The following is a 21,768-nucleotide window of genomic DNA, read 5'->3' as shown; positions in this document are numbered from 1 at the left end:
CCCATATAGCAGTAGAGCGGAGACCAGTAGTGATGGAGCTTTATAAGCTCATTGAGGAAGGAGTACAGCTAGAGTTGTCTGGTACAGGTGCGTTGATAGCACAGATGAGAGTGACACCTGTGTTTCTGGAGCAGATAGCGCAGAAACAGCATGAGGACCCTGAATTGATGAACATTGCCAGGACTGTTCAGTCAGGCAACAGTACAGAGTTCAGATTTGACAGTAAAGGGATCCTCCATTATGGGAGTCGACTTTGTGTACCAGATAGGAGCAGTGTGAAGGAAGACATTATGAGGGAAGCTCATAATGCGAGGTATAGTGTTCACCCAGGAGCCACCAAGATGTATCAGGATCTGAAAAGGGTCTATTGGTGGCCAGCCATGAAGAAAGAAGTGGCGCAGTTCGTGACAGCCTGTGAGGTTTGTCAGAGGGTGAAGTTAGAACATCAGAAGCCGGCTGTAATGCTTAACCCACTGCCGATTTCAGAGTGGAAATGAGAAAACATAGCTATGGATTTTGTAGTGGGCTTACTGGCAGCGTCCAACAAGATAGACTCTATATGGGTGATTGTGGACAGACTCACGAAATCTGCTCATTTCATTCCAGTCAGGAGTAACTATTCTGTGGATAAGTTAGCACAGGTATATCTGGATGAGATAGTGAGATTACATGGAGTTCCAATGTCTATAGTTTCAGACAGAGGACCTCAGTTCACCTCCAGATTTTGGCGGAGTCTGCAGAATGCGATGGGCACGAGATTGGATTTTAGCACTGCTTTCCACCCACAGACTGATGGACAGTCAGAGAGGACCATCCAGACCATAGAGGATATGCTTCGACTGTGTGTGTTAGACTTTGCCGGTTCTTGGAGGCAGCATCTACCTTTGGTGGAGTTTGCCTACAATAACAGCCATCATGCTAGCATAGGGATGGCTCCTTATGAAGCTTTGTATGGGAGGAAGTGCAGATCCCCTGTTTGCTGGGAAGAGATAGGAGAGAAGGCTCTTGCAGGGTCAGAGTTAGTAGAGATTACCTGGAGAACAGTGCCCGTGATCAGAGAGAGAATCAGAACAGCGCAAAGCAGACAGAAAAGTTATGCAGACGTTCGCAGAAAGCAGTTAGAATTTCAAGAGGGTAGTATGGTATTGCTGAAAGTGTCTCCAATGAAAGGAGTGGTTCATTTTGGAAGAAAAGGTAAGTTAGCTCCACGATACATTGGACCCTTTGAGATCTTGCAGAGGATCGGAACTGTGTCGTATAAGCTGGAGTTACCTGCTTCTATGGAGAGAATTCACCCGGTATTTCATGTTTCTATGCTACGGCAGTTCGTGTCAGATCCGAATCAGGTTCTGAGTGAGCCTAATGTGGAGATTCTTGGAGATCTCACGTATATAGAGCAGCCAGTACGGATTCTGGACACACAGATCAGACAGCTAAGGAACAAGGAGATTCCGATGGTGAAAGTTTTGTGGAACCACCATAATCTAGAAGAATGCACGTGGGAGACGCGGGAGTCTATGCTCCAGCAATATCCATATCTATTTTGAGGTTTGTTTTCCTCCTTTTTATATTTATTGTACATTCGAGGATGAATGTTTTTAAGGGGGGGAGAATGTAATACCCGGCTAGAGTCCGACATCGAAATTCTACTTTCCGATGGAGTTTCGGATGTTAGAAGACTCTAGAAGGGTTAGATTTATGTTTTTTTAACATGTTTTGGTATGTTTCATAGTTTTAAAGCATAAGGAAATGAAGTTTTGAGTGAAATGAACCAAGGCAGAAAAGCCAGGTTCGGCCGCCGAAGTTGAGGTTCGGCCGCCGAACATGCATGGCTTTCGGTTTCACGATAGGCCGCCGAAGGTGGTCTGGCCAGCCACCTATAAAAGGCCCTCAGTCGGTTGAAAGGATAAGGCACGCCGATTCCTTTCGATTTCTGAGGTGAGACTCTGTCTTTATTGAGTTTTTATCATGTTATCATCAAATCTTGCAAAGGTTTGATTAGTTTTTATGTTATTTTGAAGGTTTTGAGCTAAAAACACAAAGTTGTGAACTTTGGAGAGTTTGAAGAAGAGTTGCTTCAAAACTCCACATTAGGATCGTTCATCTTCTTGGTTGCAAGAGGTAAGTGAAGATCCTGAACCTGTTTTTATGTTTTCTGAAGGTTTTATGGGGTTTATGGAGATAGTTGCATGAATAGGTTAAAAAGAGAGTTTTTGATGATTTTGTGAGAAAAGCTTGTTTATGTGTTGTGTGTTTGTGTTGTTGGGGTTTTCAGGTAGTTTTTGACCCCTTTGAGCATATACTTGGGTGTATGCAAGTTGAGGAAGAGAGGTGGTTGAGTTTGGGGGGAGTTTTGTGCATTTGGCGAGAGGCAGGACAAGTTTCTGCCCTGCTGATGAACTCAGGTTCGGCAGCCGAAGGTACATTCGGCCGCCGAACCCCTGAGGAGGTGAGAGGAGGTGACTTCGGCTGCCCAAGCTTGCCCCCGAGCTTTTGGACTTTCGGCTCTGGAGGGAAGTTCGGCCGCCGAAGGTGCCACCGAAGGGTAGAGACTTTCGTCTCTGGAGTGCCTTTCCGCCCCCGAAACTAGCCCCCGAAAGGGTTCGGCTGCCGAAAGTTGAGATTCGGCCGCCGAAGGTGCATGAGTTTCGGCTCTGGAGAGGACTTTCGGCCGCCGAACCTGCCGCCGAAAGTGTTCTGTCCAGCCTTCCTTTGCATGCTTTGCATGAACGTTAGAGTGAGTTTAAGGGGATTCTTGGGGAGTTTTATAGAGTTATTCTCAAGCTAGTTTGGTCCCTCATTTGAGTCTTTCTGTGCATACACAGACCAGAGGAACCAGAGAGAGCAGCAGTGAGTACTGCTCCAGAGTTTTCAGAGCCTGCAGAGTCAGTCCAGATAGCCAGAGGTGAGTGGAACTAAACTTAATTCTTTTAATTGAGAACTGAAATGCTTTTAGCATAATTCACGCATCATGGGTATGCAGTAGGTTGATTGCATTAGAATCCACGAATATGTTGCATTGCATAGTTATTTGTTGATGTGGGTGAATGCTGAATGATCCAATAGTCTCTGAGAGAAGTCCAAGAGCCTTTGACTACGCCCTGGCAGGTATAGAGAAGTCCAGGAGCCTTTGACTACGCCCTGGCAAGTATATAGTAAAGTCCAGGAGCCTTTGACTACGCCCTGGCAATGGTAAGTACAGAGGTGTTATATACACATATATATATATGACAAGAAGACCAGGTGCTCGATTCTACGCCCTGGCACAGAGTTACCGGGACTATGTGGTGACAGGTTTACCCTTGATGTGGATTGTCTGTGTTATGATGCATGCCATAAGATCATGTTTTAATGATATATTTTACTGTTCTACTCACTGGGCTATAGAGCTCATCCCACTCCCTTAACCCCAGTTTTGCAGGTTTAGTGTACAGTGTACAGGGGAAGTCCAGCAGAGTACAGGAAGAGAGAAGAGCTATGTAATAGAATGTCGTGGACATGTCATATTAACAATATGTAACAGTTGTATAGAAAGTTAGACTTGTGCTTGACTTAGTGATGTTTGTGTTGTAAATCTTTTGTTATGTACATGATCTGTATATGTATATGTTTTATAGAGTATGTGAAAAACCAGGCTTAACAGGTATGAATTTACCCATCTAGAGCAAGCTCTAGTCAGGGGTATAGAGTACAGAGTACAGAGTACAGAGTACAGAGATAGTGCATGCACAGGTTAAGCCTTGGTACTGAAAAAAGAGTTTTTATTTTCACAGAAAATGTATGATCATGTATGAGATTTACAGGTACACAGAGAGTATAGCAGGCTTGCTACGGGTTCTAGCGGCCTTAAGCTGACCTGAATCCTAGCGCCGGTGACGGTCCATTTTGGGGTCGTTACAGTACCCATTTGGCCGCCTAACCTGCTCCCAAAGGATTGATCTTCGGATCTGTAAAGGGACCTTCGGCTGTCGAACCTGTCGCCGAAAGTCCCCTACCCAACCTTTTCCAACTCGTTTCCTACGTTTTTTCTTGTATATTTATAGGGGTTTATTTTAAGTATTGCAAAAGTTATATTTGGTCCCTCATTTAAGTTCGTCTATGTAGGATCGGACTTGAAAGACCATAGAGACTTATAGTGAGATAATTACTTCAGTTTTAGGCGAGTGTCAGCCAGAGGTGGGTAGAACTGAACTGATATATTATTTTAAAGAAATCAAACTTTTTAAGTATGCTCATGCATCACGAATGTCATGTATATACAATTAGGTTGTTTTGCATTAGAGTTCATGAATATGATGCATTGCATAAATTATTGTTGTTGTGGATAAACGTTGGATGACCCACTAGCTCTCGAATATATTATGATATGTTATGATGGATATGAAAATACAGGGCTGCCCATTCTACGTCCCTGGCATTATATAAGGGAAAGACTAAGACTGCCCATTCTACGCCCCTGGCACTATGGACATGTTATGTTATGTTTAATAGGAAGTCCTGAGGAGCACCCATCGTGGGCCGGGCATTATTGGAATCTGTAGAGGGTTACTGGTGACAAGTCTATCTTGATGTGAATTATTTGTATTGTGACGCATTCATACGATAATATATTTTATTGAACTATTTTTTTATGTTCTGCTCACTAGACTCTTGTAGCTTAACCCTTTTTCCTAACCCCAGGTTTGCAGGATCAGAGTTAGCCTGGGAAGTCGGCTGAGTTGCTGGTATATTCTGTTGTAATAGTATAGTTATGGACATGTATTAATTTGTCGATTAGAATTGTGCTTTGCCCGTATTCTTCCTTGTAATCCCTGTTTCATGATTCTTTTTATGTAAAAGTTTTTAAGTATAAGTTATGTTCGAACCGAGCTTGAGATATGTTATATTGACCATACTGGAGCATTTGATGAGGTCTCTAGTATGGATTTTATGTTTTCAGTTATGATGCATGCATAGGTTGAGTCTTGATTCATATAATGATTATGTTTTTATTATTCGTGTGATCATATATGAGATTATATCAGGTGTAACAAGCTCTATAGTAGACTTACTATTAAGTCGATCTGAACCCTAGCGCCGGTAGTTTAGAATTATAGGAAGAAAAATATTTTTCATTTTCTTGCTTTTTGTGTAATAGGATACTAGGATTATATAGTACAATATATGATCAATTATGCCTAAGATTATGCTATCAATTATCGCCTAGAATTATGCTATGATTATGCTAATTATGGTAATGTTAATCACTGATTAATTACAATTATGGCAGAATATTCTTTCCAACACTCCCCCTCAAGTTGGTTCATATGGATTCAACATGCCCAACTTGCCCAAAACTTCATGGAATATTCGTCCAGCAACTGCTTTAGTTAGGATGTCTGCCCACTGATTTTCCGATCGAACAAACAGTAATAATATCAAACCATTGTCGAACTTTTCCTTGATGAAATATTGGTCTATTTTAACATGTTTTGTTCGATCATGTTGAACAGGATTTTTGGAAATGCTGATTGCTGCCTTGTTGTCGCAACGACGTTCAGCTGCGTCTCCTGATCGAAATCCAAGTTCAAACATCAACTTTCCGATTCATATTAGCTCTGCAAGTCCTTTTGCTATTCCCCTAAATTCTGCTTCAGCACTAGACAGTGCCACCACCTTTTGCTTCTTACTTTTTCATGTCACCAAGTTACCTCCAACGAAGGTCAAATATCCTGAAGTGGATCATTTGTCGGCACGGTCTCCTACCCAATCAGCATCCGTATATCCACTGATACTAAGATGACCATTCTTCTTGAACAACATGCCCATTTTAGTTGTTCCTTTCAGATATCGAACAATCCTCAATGTTGCCTCCATATGATTTTATTTTGGATTGTGCATGAACTGACTTACTAAACTCATAGCATATGCCACGTCTGGTCTAGTGTGTGATAAGTAAATTAGCTTTCCTACTAGTCTTTGGGATCTCTCTCTATCTGCTGGTCCTTCTTCTGAATCTTTGCTCAACTCATGATTGACCATTACTGAAGTATCAACCGGCTTACAGTCTATCATTCCTGTTTCGGCTAACAAATCAATGATTTATTTTCTCTGTGATATCAGGATTCCCTGGTTTGACCTGAGAACTTTAATCATGTCATCCACGTATATAATCAAACACGTGATTTTTCTTCCTCGTCTCTTCAAGAACAGGGTGTGATCAGAGCTACTCTGTCGATATCCATATTTCTTCATTGCTTGGGTAAATCTCCCAAACCATGCTCTGGGAAACTGTTTCAAACCATACAAGGCTCGCCTTAATCGACACACTTCTCCCCGTCTATATCCACTTGTGAACCTTGGTGGAGCATCCATGTAAACTTCCTCTTTTAGGTCACCGTGCAGGAAAGCATTCTTCACATCAAACTGGTGAAGTGGCCAATCTAGGTTTGCAGCAAGAGAGAATAGGACCCGTATTGTATCAATTTTTGCTACTGGAGAGAACATTTTGGAGTAGTCGACTCCATAGGTCGGAGTGTATCCTTTTACTACCAGTCGGGCTTTATATCTATTCACCGTTCCATCTGACTTATACTTTACAGTAAATACCCATTTGCATCCCACTGGTCGTTTTCCCTTGGGTAGCCAGCATTTCTCCCAGGTTTGATTTTTATCCAAGGCATCCATCTCGATTTCCATTGCTTCAATCCATCTCTTGTCCTTCTGGGCCTCTGTGGCATCCTTTAGTATACATTCTAAGCAAATATTTTTCTGTAGTGTGATAAACTGAGGTGATAGATTCTCTCCTCTAGTAATATTTGCCATAGGATACTTAGATCTGGCTGCCTCAAATTCTGGATCATACCTCCTGGGTGGAACTCCTCTGTTACTCCAAGGGGGTAGTATATAGTGGCCTGTTTCAGGAGACTCAAAGGAGATGAGTTCAGTAGTAAAGTTATTAGAGGAAGGAGAGGGTTCAGATTCATATACCTCAGTGGCGTATTCCTCAAGATATTCTATGGTGGCAGGCTCTGGTTATGGCGTTGAGATTGAGGACTGTACTAAATGATTAGTGTCTCCAAGTTCTTGTGTAGACTCAAGAAGGAAAAGTGGATGGACAGTCTCTGACCCCCCCTTGAGGATTTTCTGACTCTCCCTGAAGATAGTTAAGCCAACTTGGAAGTAGTGGTTTTGTTGTATTCTCCCCCTCACTGCCAGTTGGTGAGGAGAAAAAATACTCGTCTTCAAGAAAAGTGCAGTCCATAGTGGTGAAAAGCCATTTAGAGATTGGGTCAAAATACCGATAGTCCTTTTTATGGACACCATAATCGAGGAACACACACTTAAGACAGAGCACATGGATCAAGTTTAGTGCAATGTGATTTAGAAATGTGAACATATACCATACAGCAAAAAATTTTAGGTGGAAGGTTTAGATGGGAAGGGATGGTGTGATGAGAAGACAAGATATGCAATGGAGATCAGAAATTAAGAACCCGAGATGGGAGTCTATTGATGAGGTAAATAGAAGTAACAACTGCTTCGGACCAAAACTTAGAAGGAACCCGGACTTCAAACAATAAGGCTCAAGTGATTTCAAGGATGTGCAGATTTTTTTTTCGGTGACCCCATTTTGCTATGGGGTATACGGACATGTAGTTTGGTGAATGACCCTATTGTCCCGAAAAAAGGTTTGAAGATGATTATTGACAAATTCCCCCCATTGTCAGACCAGAGGACTTGAATGGTGCTGTGAAATTGGGTTTTAATCATGCAAAAAAAGTGGCAAAATTTTTCAGTCACTTCGTATTTATGTTTCAACAAGTAGATCCAAGTAACACGAGTGCAGTCATCAATAAAAGTAACAAAGTATCTATAATCATGAGAAACAATTTTCGGGGCAGGCCCCCATACATCAGAGTGTATTATTGAGAATGAAGTATCAGATTTATTTGCAGAAATATGATAAGTACTCTTATGACTTTTAGCAAGCACATATAAAGCACAAACAGGGATATCAATGGATTTAAATTCAGGAAACAAAACATGAAGATATTTACTTGAGGGATGGCCAAAGTGCCGGTGCCAGAGCTACAACTGTCGGGTTGAAGACCCTTGAGCTAAGTGAGTTGACCCAGTGCTCGAGACCTCCTCTACATAGTACAGTCTATCTTTCTCAAAACCACGGCCCAGTACCGTGTCCGTATGAATATCCTGCAAAACACAAAAATGAGGATACATGAGTACTTTGTAATTTAACTACTTGGTGATTTGACTGATAAAGAGTAATTTGCAAGATAAGGAGGGTACATAGAGGCAGTTGGATACATTTAAAGTGAGGGTTATAGACACGATACCACCACCGATGACTGGGAATGAGCCACCAGTAGCGTTTAGGATATTGAATTTGGTGGGTGGAGTTGAGAAAACAATATCTGAAGGATCATTGGTCATAGTGTCTGTGGCTCCTGAATCAAATATCCAACCACTAGTACTATGCACATTATTAACATGGTCAACTGTCGTCGACAATGGAAAAGTGGGATGTGCTGAATCAAGAGTAATTTGATTTGCTGATTTTTTATTTGCATTTTGGCTATTCTGAATTAACAGAAAGAGTTTGTGTGACAGGTCTGCTATTACTTTAGTTTACTGCCTGGGATTGATCGGCTGGATTCTGGCTAGAAAAATCGGTCATTGTTGTTTCTCGATTAGAGAAGGTTGGAAAAGGTATTCTGGCAAATGATGATTGCAAAAAAAAATCGGCTAAACTTTTAGACCGAAACCCACTCTGATACCATCTACAATTATAGGAAGAAAAATATTTTTCATTTTCTTACTTTTTGTATAATAGAATACAATGATTATATAGTATAAGATATGATCAATTATGCCTATGATTATGCTATCAATTATTGTATAGAATCATGCTAGGATTATGCTAAATATAGTAATGTTAATAATTGATTAATTACAATTATGACAAAACAGATAGCAGTCCGATTTTTAGGTCGTTACATTGACGGTTATCATCTACCACGAGTTCATTCTCTCCATAAACCAATTTGTCATCCTCTTCTTCTTCAACAGCTAGATTCTACATATCTATTGAAATTCTATTCTCTTTCATGATAGATCGAAACCATTATGAAGAAGGGATAAGAAACTGAAAACTCCTCAAAAAATAGATCAATAACAATACCACATTTCTATAGATATAAAAAAAATAATATATAAATGTTGGTGTTTCAATTTTAAAAAATATATTAAAATATTTTTAATATTTAAAAATTTACTAATTAATTATTTTATTAATTTTAATCGTTAAATATTTTACTATTTAATTTTTACAATTTAAAAAATTATTAATTAATCACTTAATTTTATAAAAAAATATTAGTCCTTTTATATTAAAGATATTTTAAATTTTGTTATAATATTTAATGGTTAAAATAATGATAAACTAATCAAAACTTTTTAAAAAAATTTTAATAATATTTTAATATATTTTTAATAATTAATAAATTTTCTTACATCACACATCAACTAATTTTTTTATTGAATTAGTTGTATAATTTTTATTTATTATAAATAAGAAAGACCAACTAAGAATAACATTATATTTCATAGCAATTTTTTTTTATTTCGTCAAAGTTTTTAAATGTTTTTAAAAAATAATATTATTATTACTAAAAATATGTAAATTTATTTAAAAAATTATATACAAACATAAAAGTAGATATGTTCAATACATAATTTAGACTATAATCTTCACGCACAAAGTTAACACTTTTATTTTTTTTATTTTAATTTTTATAAAAATATTATTATTAATTTTTAAATTTTATAAAATATAAATATTAAATTTGCACCTTTATAAACTATTTAACCTCCATACATATAAAAATCAAATGTTAAAACGAATAAATTAAAACGTTAACTGATTATTTTTTATAAATGTTAATTACTTTTTTATTGTTAATTTTTAATATTTAACTTTATAAAAATATAATTACTAGACTCTTAATTTCATAAAATACAAATATTATAATTTTAAATTTATAAAATATAATTATTTAATTTTTACATATAAATATATAAAAAATGTTAAATGTTAAAAATTAATAAAAAAATTAACACGTTAACGGATTTTTTAAAAAAAATAATAGGACTCCAATTACATAGTTTTACCCGACCCGTTAGGGTTAAATGGGCGGGTCCAAATTCATTGAAATTACCACATAGCCCCGAGATTGCAACTGAAATAACGTTCAGAACCCACACTATTGTTTTCTTCACCTTCCTTAATCCGCAAGAACTCGCCTCCCAGAACTTAGCTTAAATTCTTCAAATTCCACAGAGAGAATACAGACCAACAAAGAAATGGGGGGCTCATCGGAGACCAAGTTCTTGCAGGAACTGGTTTTATACGCCGCAAGTGCAGCCCTAAGTTGTCTGGTATTGTTCGCTGGGCTCCGGCATCTTGACCCGAACCGGGAGGCCTCAAAGAAGGCCCTTGAACAGAAGAAGGAAATCGCCAAGCGCTTGGGTCGTCCTCTTATCCAGACCAATCCATATGAGGTACTTCTTGTTATCTGTTCCTTTATTGATTTGTCATTTTTCAAATATTGTATTCGGTTCTGTTCTTTTATTGTAGTATTGGTTGTGTTATACTGTGTTTTGAGTTTGATTCTTCTAATCTGTAGTTTGCGATATCAGGAGGAAAATAAATGATGGGTTGATTTGTACTTGTTGGAATTTTTCTGAAAAGCATCTATAGCTACCTAACTAATTCTGGAGCAAGTGTCTTTTTGAGCAACGAATGTTTATTGAAGCTTAGTATTGCAGTAGCAATTTTATGGAATAACATGTGATTGTTCTTTGTTGAATTATAATATGTTATCCAGGACGTTTGCAATATGGTGGGATTCCTTTGATGAAGTAGATTCTTTGATGAGGATAAGTTGTTATGTTTAGGATGAATTTGAAACTCCTGCTAAAAAGGTTTAATTTTTAATGCACTATAAATTTCTGTTCCTTCTCCTTTTCAAGTCCAAATCTGAACTGATACAGTTTGAACTAAATCAAATTTAAAGCTATTGCAGATATCAAATTTGCTTACATGATAAGCTATCTTGAACTTGAAGTTCTGACCTCTGGTGGGCACAAGATTGCAGAGGCCCTCATTTTATGTAGCAGAGAAGTCATATCATTATTTTCTAGTTGCTTAACCTTTTGCTTTTGGCATGTACTCCATTCTTTTTTGAAGAGACAATTATCTCCATTATCTATATCAAGAACTTTTTTGTTTAAGCCGGAGAAATGAAACTGCTTTTACAACTTGGAGATAGAACAGTCTAAGCATGTTATGGTGTGTTTCTGAAGCTGGTTTCTTGGCAAAGCAATCCACAATATACTAAATCATTTTCTGTAGAGCAGGGATTTTTTTTCTTTTTAATTATTTCCTAGTGAAAGGCTGCAATGTGTTTCATGCATTTCACTTCACAATTATTATAGCCAACAAGGTATTATAGTCTTCACTATCAGATAAGTATTATATTCAATCAGTTATCAAAAATATGTCAAAAATGGTGCTTGACATCATCATTAATAGCCACAACCACCTCTTTTTCTTTTTTTTTTTTTTCCAGTCCATACATTTTGAATATTATATTCCAATATCTGTTGGGGGGAAAATAGAGAAAAATTTCTTTTGTGATATGTATATGGAAGTTCTAACAACTTTTCAGCAACTGAGTTATGGTCTAAAAGTTCATAAGTGTAGGATGTTCGGTGATCTGATTGATGGTGGTAAAGGCTCTCTGAGGCTTATCTTATGAGCAACTTCACAATTGAATACTATTAACTTATTGTAAATGTCCTTGATTTTTTTTTAATTTCATTTTTAACAGGATGTAATAGCCTGTGATGTCATAAATCCAGATCGCATTGATGTGGAATTTGATTCAATTGGAGGATTGGAAACAATCAAGGAAGCTTTGTATGAACTGGTGATTCTCCCACTACGAAGACCTGAGCTCTTTTCACATGGGAAGCTTCTTGGGCCCCAAAAAGGGGTTCTGTTATATGGACCACCCGGTACTGGTAAGACTATGCTAGCCAAAGCTATTGCAAAAGAGTCTGGAGCTGTTTTCATTAATGTAAGGATCTCCAATCTTATGAGCAAGTGGTTTGGTGATGCACAGAAGCTTGGTGAGTAGTTCTATTTGTGTAAATTTTCTTGATTGCAGGTGTCTTTTTTTCCTTGCACTTCAAATTTGTATGGTGTCTTGTCATGAATCCTTCATTTCCTGGAGTGAATTTAGTCTCACTTGCATATTGAGATATAATCTTTGTGGAACTACTATTTTGGTTAAGATCAGGTTTAGCTATTTGTATGGTTAATTTTGCTAAAAAATTATCTTGGGAAAACATTGGAAACAATGCCAATAGAGCTGGTATACTTCTTTATCTCAAAGTTCATATGAGAATATGTTTCTAAAAGCGGCTTGAGACTTTAATATTCTCTCTCTATTTCGTTAATTTCAAATTGAGTTCATTTGACTTATTTGCCTTTTTTTATCTCTATTGACGGGATTGTGGTTTTTAGAGTTTTTCTTTTTTCTTTTAATTTGTTTCTACCTTTCTTTTCTTTCCTTGATTCCATGTTATATCTTATTTGGTTGGCCCCCTACAAAATTATTACTTCTATTAACTAGAAATAGGTGAAGCAAATAAAGTTCTCTTGTAAACCTGCCAAGGAGGAGAGTATTCTAATCTGATTCACTTTTTATTTTTTGTTATCTTGTTGCAGTGGCTGCAGTGTTTAGCCTGGCTTATAAACTTCAGCCTGCTATTATATTTATTGATGAGGTCGACAGTTTCTTGGGACAGCGCCGTACTACAGATCATGAGGCATTAACAAATATGAAGACTGAGTTTATGGCTTTGTGGGATGGGTTTACTACAGACCGTGAGTTCTTGTATTTGAAACAGTTTTGTTATTTTGTTTTATTTTATTTTTTGCCGAATGGACTTTCTAAGATAGGCGTATAGAAGTTGTGAAACTTAGATTCTCAGGATTTAGTTATACCTAGCCTAAGCTGTTTTAGTGTTTTGATATATTTTCAGAGAATGCACAAGTGATGGTTCTTGCTGCAACAAATCGCCCATCAGAACTTGACGAAGCGATACTTCGTCGTCTCCCCCAGGCCTTTGAGATTGGGATGCCTGATCGCAGGGAGAGGGCTGAAATATTGAAGGTTATTCTGAAGGGTGAGAGAGTGGATGAAAGCATTGACTATGACTACATAGCAAGCTTGTGTGAGGGTTACACAGGCTCTGATCTTCTTGAACTTTGCAAGAAAGCAGCTTACTTTCCTATTAGGGACCTACTGGATGAGGAGAAGAAGGGGAAAAAATGTAGAGTAAGTACATAGATCATCTACTTGCTCTAGTATTTAGTTCCAGTATTTAGGTTTTCTTCTTCTTTTTTTTTTTTTTTCTCTAAATGTGTGATATGTAAAACTTATGTGCAAAAATACTTTATATCTATTTTGGTGTTGGAATAGGCTAATGTTGATGCCAAACTTTTACTTCTCTATGTGTATAAAATATTGGACGAGTTAAAAGTAGTCCTACTGGACCTCAACTAGATTCTACGCTTTTACATTCATTTACCTTTGTCTTGTGACTATATGTTGGGGATTGCTGTGTTTTCTGATTTTTATCAATTGTGACTTTTCCTCAGTTGTCAAGGCCTTTGTTTCAATCAGATTTGGAGAAAGTTCTTGCCACATCAACTAAGACAAGGATTGCTGCAAATGAGTACACTAGATCAAACTCACAACTACCTGGATATCCTAGGCAATCAGATGATTACCAGGTTCAAGCCACAATCAATGAGCTCTCTAAGCTTGTAGTTTCCCAAATATTGAATCTTCAACCAGATACCCAGGACCCTTGAAATTCCTTCCTTCACTGGTTATCTCCAAATGATCTGTTGTTTTGTAAGATCATCCCATAGGAATTTTTGTTATATTTATTTAGTGCTTCGAGTATGATCCCTTGCAGAATATGTTGTCTTTGTAATCAACTTAGGTGCTTGACATATTCTTGAACGTCATAGGATTCCAGATTTTGATGTAGCAGATTGCTTGCTTGCTTTTTGCAACATGGTTACAACACCTACAGAGCTTCCTCTTGGTTAATGTGGATTCAGTTGCAAGAACAGTAACCAATTATTCTGATTTTGCTGATTGTTATTGGAGTACTCCAGAATTTCGAACACTGTTAGTAAATGTCAATTTATTCTCAGATCTTCTGAATGTACTGATATACGATCCCGAACGTACAAATGTACGCATACTTTTGCAAAGCTTCTGCTATGCTATGCATACATTATTTATGAGTAATAAAAGAATAATTCACAAATGCTGATCTGGTAGGCAAGGAGTACACGTCTGCACCAATATTTTGCTTTCACTCTTGAACAATCTTGCAAGTTTTATATGCAAGATTAGTGATCCGTGTGGATTTGAAATCTGATTCTTCGTTTAGCTTTATATATATTATGTAAGCTGGGGCATTATTGCAGGCATGGCAATAATTGAAGCACAATCATCACTCATGATTTGATGTTTCTTTGATGAACTTGCATTTAGCTCATATGATTTGGCAACAACTAGTAATGATTAAAGTTGGTAATTGTAAGAGCTGGAGTTTGGTATGGAATCTGATATTGCTCTTGTTTAAAGCAGAGACAGGTACAAGCCTTTAACCAAAGGCTTATCTTGTTATCTCCTACCTCGAAAGTTGCAAGCCTTTTTGTTCTTGTGGGGTTTTGCCTTTAATGAGCAGAGGTTCCTTCACCTTTGGATGAGCATCTTTCGAGCCATCAAGGGTATCTTTCACTTGAAAGATGTTCATAAGATGAGTTTCAATATTTAGGTATTATGTGAAGGGTAATTTACAAAAAAAGTCCTTAGGTATTCCCTTTGAAATAACCTAATTTCTTATAAGAATCAATTTGTTGATAAATTTTCATTTATTTAGGGGCAGTTTTATAGTTCTCCCTTATTTGTCCACGTGGCAGAAACCCATTTTGCAGCTGCTCCAAAGACATTGGAATAGCTATCAACTAGGATCATATCATCAAAATAGAACAAGAAAATACATGTTTTTGACCCAACTGAGGAATAAAAGAATGCCAATGGAATTTGTTGTTTGGCAGAGAGCTATTCTAATCTATTCAAGTTGTAAAGCTTGACCAGCATAAGACATCCAAAGTGGCTGCTGCTTTTGAAACCATTCAAAATCAAATTGCTTTAATGTTCAACTCCAAACTCAACATTGAAAGTGACAATACATGCTTGATCTTCAACTTGTTTATAGTTAATGATTTTTCATTTTTTAATAGTTTGACCAGATTGATTTTAGTCGAAATTAATGACTTTATACTAAAAAATTCATAATTTTAATTTAAAAATCATTGAAATTAAATCGGATTATAAATATTTTCTTGATTTAAATTTTGGGTTGATTTAAAAAAAAATATAAAAATTAATTATTTTTAAATTCTAATTTTAAATCCACCCATAATCAGTCACAAAAGAATGTCTGAAAATTGAAGTGGGTTGGTTTGCCTTGTGTTGGATATGTTATAGTTTGGCAGGATTGAAAATGTTAGAATCAATGGCCTTTTTTTGATGGAAATTACCAAATTGAAGTTATCCACACACACTTTCTGAAAGAAATTCTTTATAGGTAAGAGTCTGAAACGACAACGTATAAATAGAAATTTCTAGTGATTCGGATTGGATTTTTTTTTTAATTTTCTTTTACCTTTTAATAATAAAAAAATATTTTTATAGGTAAGATATAGGCTTTTATAGCATGATTGGATAGGGGAAAGATGAGGAAAGAAAAATTAAGAGAATAATTTTATTTTTCATTTAATTTTTATTTGGATCAGAAGAAAATATAAAAGAGAAAAATATTTAAAGGAAAATAAATTTTATAATTCATTTCATTTTTTCTCCAAATTGAGGAAAGTGGAAGGGAAGTTTTTGAAATTATAAACATATTCCTGCATTTATTATGCTCTTTATGAATATTTAGAACTAAATTAATAATTTTATTTATTTAAAAAACTTTTTTTTCCCAATATTTTCCTTCTAATATCTAAAGAAACTAATAAAGATTTATTTTCATCCTAATCATTAAATTCTTTTATTTTTCTTTTTCTTTTCCAAACATACACTTAACAACAGTAAATTTATTTTGGGAGGAAGGTTTTTAAAAGAAGTAAAGTCTTGAATCTATTAAATTAGTGGGCAGGAAAATTTTAATATTTACATTCCAAGTAAATGAGCTAGTTTAGAGTTTTCCCTTTTTTTGTTTCAATTAAAATTTAATTTCAACTTAACATCTCTAAAGAATATTAATATTATTAATTTATAAGATTTTATTATTAAAAAAATTTAATTATTAATTTTTTTATTTTTTTATTGGTAACTGATAACAGTTAGACTATTTACACTTAGATAACAGTCGAATCTCGTAAGAGAATCCGGTTCAAAACTTATTAGAATTCACTACGTAAGATTGACCCATCAACACGTGTTTCAATCGTTCAAATTTTGCTATGCAAAATTGGCCCATCAACACACGTCTTAATCCACGATTGAAACAGGTCAGACTAATTAGGATCCGAACTCATAGAAAAATCCAAGATTTGATAGGAAATAAAGGAGCAGGTATAACTATACTCCGGCCCTATCAGCGTAGCGCTGCTAGAAAATTAAATGGTCGTTTAACGATGGTGGATAAATAGGTACTCCATACATATGGTCCTATATGATAACAATATGTAATATGTGGTGGTTATAAGTCCCTTGAAAATATAAAAAAATAAAAAAAAAAAACAAAAAGTGAGGTAACTCATTCTATTAAGTTTACCCACTAATATCAAAATTTGCCTCTTTATAGATCTCAAATCATGAGAAAAAAATAATAAAAATTAATAAGCGGAGTTCTACACATGAAAATTGTGAATTTATTTTGTAAATTGCAAAGAAATTAGCCATTTTGTCTTTTTTCTAATATTCTGAATTCTGCTGCCAACCAAATGTGGATTTACATAGATGGTAGGCTTAGGAGTCTCTTGACCATGAGAATTCCAAGATTTATAAAAATAAATAAATAATAATAATAATTCAATTAAATCCAAGATATATAAAATTAATAAATAATAAGTTAAATTATCAAACAATGTAATTGAGTATCGATTGAAACAGATGTGGCCAGTGCCGGCTGAGTGAACCAAAATCAGACAGACGACTTTTAGTTATAGTTTAATTTTATCTCTGCATTTAATAGAAACACTTAATTTAGATATTCTCTTTTTTTTTCCTAAATTAGATTCAAAGTTTTAATTTAATATTAATTTTCTCAAATCAAGAAAACAAAAAATATTGAACTTGTTAAGCTAAATCAAGAATTTATCTTAAAGAAATAATTTTTTTGATTTTAGAATTAAATTAAGAAATTTAGTTCACAAATTTTGAACTAAATTGAATTTCAATTGAAAGCTAATTTATTTAGATAAAAAGTTAAAAAAATTTCTATTGAATATTATCAATTTAACTGAAAACTTTTTATTTTGTTTTAGCTTAATTTATAAATTTTTGAATTGGGTAAAATTAATTTAATTTTGATTTGATTTTAATTTTAAATTAAATAAAAATTAGGTATTAAATTACACTCACGGACTTAATCAGACTTATTCTAATAAAGTAAATTTGATAGATTTCATATTCGACTCTTTTAATTTTCAATTTTTTTTTAAAACAAAGAATCATATGATTAAAAAAAAAAAAGGAAAGAAACTAAAATTCCAAAACAAAGCCGACCATTTTAGTCAAGAGAATTGAATAAAAGAGACAAAGATGTTGAATCATTCAATAATCAAACCAAACCAAACCAACCAAACCTTTTGATAATAATATTCCATTATATTACCAGTCATATTTTCACAGCAAAGCCCAACGACCAACGCCATTTCCTTCCTTCTTCTGCTGCCCTTAGCTCTTTGACCAATTAAATTCACCGGCTCAGCTCTCCGCCATTAAAGAACACCACCCTTCTTCTCCCTCTCTCCATTAACCACCACAAAGCTTCAGCCTTTTCTTCACAGATCATGATCTCTACCACCATAGTTCTTGCTTTTTTAGCAATCTTTACTGGGTTTTTTCTCCTCAGATTTCTATCAAAAACTTCTGTTCTGCAAATTCTTTTACGCTTTTGGAGATCATTCGAAGACCATTTTCATGTCTACCAATTCTACAAAGTTCCTCAGTTCAATGATCATTTCCAAGAAAATCAACTCTACCGTAAGGTCTCCACTTATCTCAGCTCCTTGCCTGCCATGGAAGACTCCGATTTCACAAACTTGTTTTCAGGTCCCAAATCCAATGATATCGTTCTCCATCTCGATTCCAAGCAAGTTATTCAAGATAATTTCTTGAGTGCCAGAGTTTGGTGGAGCAACGAGAAATCTGAAACTAATGGGAAACGAACGTTGCTGTTGAAGCTCAGAAAGAAAGATAAGCGTAGAATTCTTCGTCCTTATTTGCAGCATATTCTTTCAGAAGCAGATGAAATTGAACAGAGCAAAAAAGAGATCAAATTATATATGAATCTAGAAAGAGAGCCTCATGAAAATGGAAGGTGGAGATGGGTTTCGTTCACACATCCGGCCACCATGGACACGGTGGTTATGGATGGTGACTTGAAGAACAAGGTAAAAGCTGATCTTGAATCGTTCTTGAAATCTAAGCAATATTATCACAGATTAGGGCGTGTTTGGAAACGAAGTTACCTTCTTTTTGGTGCATCAGGAACTGGGAAATCAAGCTTTATAGCAGCCATGGCTAAGTTCCTCAACTTTGATGTTTATGACATAGATATCTCCAAGGTTTCTGATGATTCTGATCTGAAAATGCTTCTCTTACAAACTACAAGTCGTTCAATGATTGTAATAGAGGATCTTGACAGGTTCTTGCTTGAAAATTCCAAGGTTGTAAGCTTATCAGGAGTGTTAAATTTCATGGATGGAATCGTTTCCTGCTGTGGAGAAGAAAGAGTGATGATTTTCACAATGAACAGCAAAGATCAAGTTGTTGAAGAAGCAGTAATGAGACCTGGAAGGATTGATGTTCATATAAATTTTCCACTATGTGATTTCTCAGCATTCAAAAGCTTGGCAAACAATTACTTGGGAGTCAAGGAACACAAACTTTTTCCTCAGGTTGAAGAAATTTTCCAGACAGGAGGAACAAGTTTATTAAGTCCAGCTGAAATTGGTGAGATCATGATCTCCAACAGAAACTCACCAACCAGAGCTCTAAGATCAGTGATTTCAGCTCTGCAAAACAACAGCAAAAATTCTCAAAAATTGATTGAGCATAGATCAGTGAGGTCCAGAGATGAGAGTGGTGAAGCTGAAGGAGGAGTTCTCTGCAGAGAAAGTGTTCATACAGTGAGAGAGTTCAGGAAATTGTATGGACTTCTGAGAATGGGAAGTAGAAGAAAAGAGGAACAGTCATTAGATTTGGGTTCAGTAGATAAAGAAGGGTCTAGACATGGAGGTTGAAGTTCAGTTCAGATAATACAATTAGTTTATCAGAAGATGTTAGAAATTTATCTGCAATATTTTAACACTGCAAAAGCTTCTGTAAAAATAGCTCAAACAGCATAGCTTTTAATTTATTTTTTTTCTCTTACTTTTATGTAACATCAAAAATACCCACATAATATATTTTATTTTTTTTAATATAATTCTTTGTTTTTCGTCATATTGTAGTTTAGTTCATAAATGTGATTATTCTCTATATTGTCAATCAAAATCAAATAACAACTAAGTGAAATATTACTTTCTTATTTGATTTTTTTTTGTCTTTTTTGAGAATTTCCCAATCAAGGCATAAATGATTGATTTTACCCAAAAATCAACTCCTGATATCATCTGCTACCACTCTAAAAATTATATATATATTTTTTATCATAGTGTAAAGCGATAAAGTATTTTAAAGAAATAAAAATTAATTCTATTTTAAAAAAAACCCGTCAAATCACTAGTTTTTATATTTGTTAATAAATCGTGATTTGTTATTTAAAATTCAATACAGTCGATTTCACTATAAAAAAAATACATAGAATCCACCTTGCTATGTCTTAGATTCATATATAGATCGAATTCGGCTAAAAAATTATTAATACATTTAATATTTATTAGTAATTTTTATAATTTGAAGTAGTGAGAATGTTGATAATGTTCAAAGAACTGAACATTTGACAATGTGGTCCCGATTATATACACAAAGAATTAAAGGAATAGAAAAATGGTGTGAAAAAATGTTGGTAGACTTGGCCAGCTATTAAGCTGCTGGGAGCAGAGAAATTCAATGCATAATTGCGCCATTGATGGCAAATTTTCAGCTCAACCGTTGAATTTCTTTTATTGCTGTGTAATTTTTCTAAAATTAAATTAAAGTTTCCTATTAGAATATTTAAATCAACAGAATTAGTCTAATTAAAGATGATTATTACCTGCTTTCTTTATTTTAGAATGATTACTTATTTTTGTTTAAAAAAAACAATTAATTATTTTCATATGAATAAATATGATGAGCGCGAGACTTCTTACACTTGGGGGAGTGGCTGGACTCCAAAGAAAAATACAGACTCAAAATCCATTAGGCCATTTTATCTAAGACAAGCCGGATTAATCATGAGTATAGGTCCAACGAAAGACAATTCAGTCTGGTGATGTGAAACGAGGAAGAGTGGCTGATCCAGTCACTTCACAGCCTTATCAACATGCGCACCAGGAGAAATTAAATGGTCGTCTGGTATGCAAGGGTGCTCTAACACATCCATACGTACAGATCTAAGTGACAGAGACAGGAAAAATTAAATGGACGCCTGGTATGTAAAGGTGCTCTGACGCATCCGTACGTACAGATCTAAGTGACAGACAGATGACACTGTAACAGAAAGACGGTTAAATGTCACTGGCAGACAAAAGAAAAAGGGATAAAAGGAAAGGAAGGAATTCTTCCTTAACCAAACTTACACAAACTTACACAATGTAAACTCTATTTTTTGAATCTCAGCATTTCAAAATAGTATTTTAGAGATGATTCTAATCTCGCACACACGTTAAGATAATTTTAATAACAATATAATATTATTTAGCTCATTAATCACCCACACACACGTTAAGATGATTTTAATAACAGTATAATTCAATTAGTCATACAGTTCAATCACACGCTTTCTTACAATTCTAAATATGGATTAAATTGTTTTTAATCATAATTCAATTGGACCATAATTGAAGGAAGAGATTAGTTTAATTGAGGATAATGCAATATTTTAAATAGAGTTGGTGTGTGAACATCCCATTTTTATATGCTCTAATTGCATTTCATTAATATTAATTGTGCATAATTAAGATTGTTTTTATTAGGGGAACCTAATTGAGGTCCAATTTAGTACAGGTTGGATCTAATAAAAACCATTCACAACTCAATTATCTATTAATTTAAGTATAGGGTTTGATCATTTATATTAAATTTAACTCCAATAATTATTCTTTTTCAGACTTAATTAAATACTTCTTACAAATCCAAATCCTAATGTAAAATGTGAATTCAAATTAAAAATAAAACCCCATAAATTTTTATTACATATAATTTATTTTATTTATAATCTAAAATATATAAT

The 21,768-nt window shown here is 35.1% G+C and overlaps 2 protein-coding genes across 2 annotated transcripts; both read left to right on the top strand.

Annotated features, from left to right (window-relative positions):
* Nucleotides 1-10,252: 10,252 nt before the first annotated feature.
* On the top strand, nucleotides 10,253-14,412 carry LOC110626194 (outer mitochondrial transmembrane helix translocase). The gene is made up of 5 exons (XM_021771979.2): nucleotides 10,253-10,560; nucleotides 11,892-12,192; nucleotides 12,794-12,952; nucleotides 13,111-13,406; nucleotides 13,730-14,412. Exons 1-5 carry the CDS (start codon nucleotides 10,363-10,365, stop codon nucleotides 13,943-13,945), a joined length of 1,170 nt encoding a protein of 389 aa, XP_021627671.1. The 5' UTR covers nucleotides 10,253-10,362; the 3' UTR covers nucleotides 13,946-14,412.
* Nucleotides 14,413-18,020: 3,608 nt separating this feature from the next.
* On the top strand, nucleotides 18,021-19,835 carry LOC110617829 (AAA-ATPase At2g46620). Its single transcript, XM_021760838.2, has one exon. The coding sequence runs from the start codon at nucleotides 18,179-18,181 to the stop codon at nucleotides 19,631-19,633; it is 1,455 nt and encodes a 484-aa protein (XP_021616530.1). The 5' UTR covers nucleotides 18,021-18,178; the 3' UTR covers nucleotides 19,634-19,835.
* Nucleotides 19,836-21,768: the final 1,933 nt, after the last annotated feature.

The sequence above is a fragment of the Manihot esculenta genome, chromosome 1 (assembly GCF_001659605.2).
Source record: "Manihot esculenta cultivar AM560-2 chromosome 1, M.esculenta_v8, whole genome shotgun sequence".
Classification (NCBI taxonomy): domain Eukaryota; kingdom Viridiplantae; phylum Streptophyta; class Magnoliopsida; order Malpighiales; family Euphorbiaceae; genus Manihot; species Manihot esculenta.
Note: the sequence above shows the minus strand (reverse complement) of the source record. Positions and strands in the feature narration are given on the sequence as shown.

Coding starts and splice junctions, on each gene's coding strand:
- LOC110626194 (XM_021771979.2), top strand. CDS start 10,363: ATGGGGGGCTCATCGGAGACCAAGTTCTTGCAGGAACTGGTTTTATAC. Junction 12,193..12,793: donor TGGTGATGCACAGAAGCTTG/GTGAGTAGTTCT, acceptor ATCTTGTTGCAG/TGGCTGCAGTGTTTAGCCTG. Junction 13,407..13,729: donor AGAAGGGGAAAAAATGTAGA/GTAAGTACATAG, acceptor ACTTTTCCTCAG/TTGTCAAGGCCTTTGTTTCA.
- LOC110617829 (XM_021760838.2), top strand. CDS start 18,179: ATGATCTCTACCACCATAGTTCTTGCTTTTTTAGCAATCTTTACTGGG.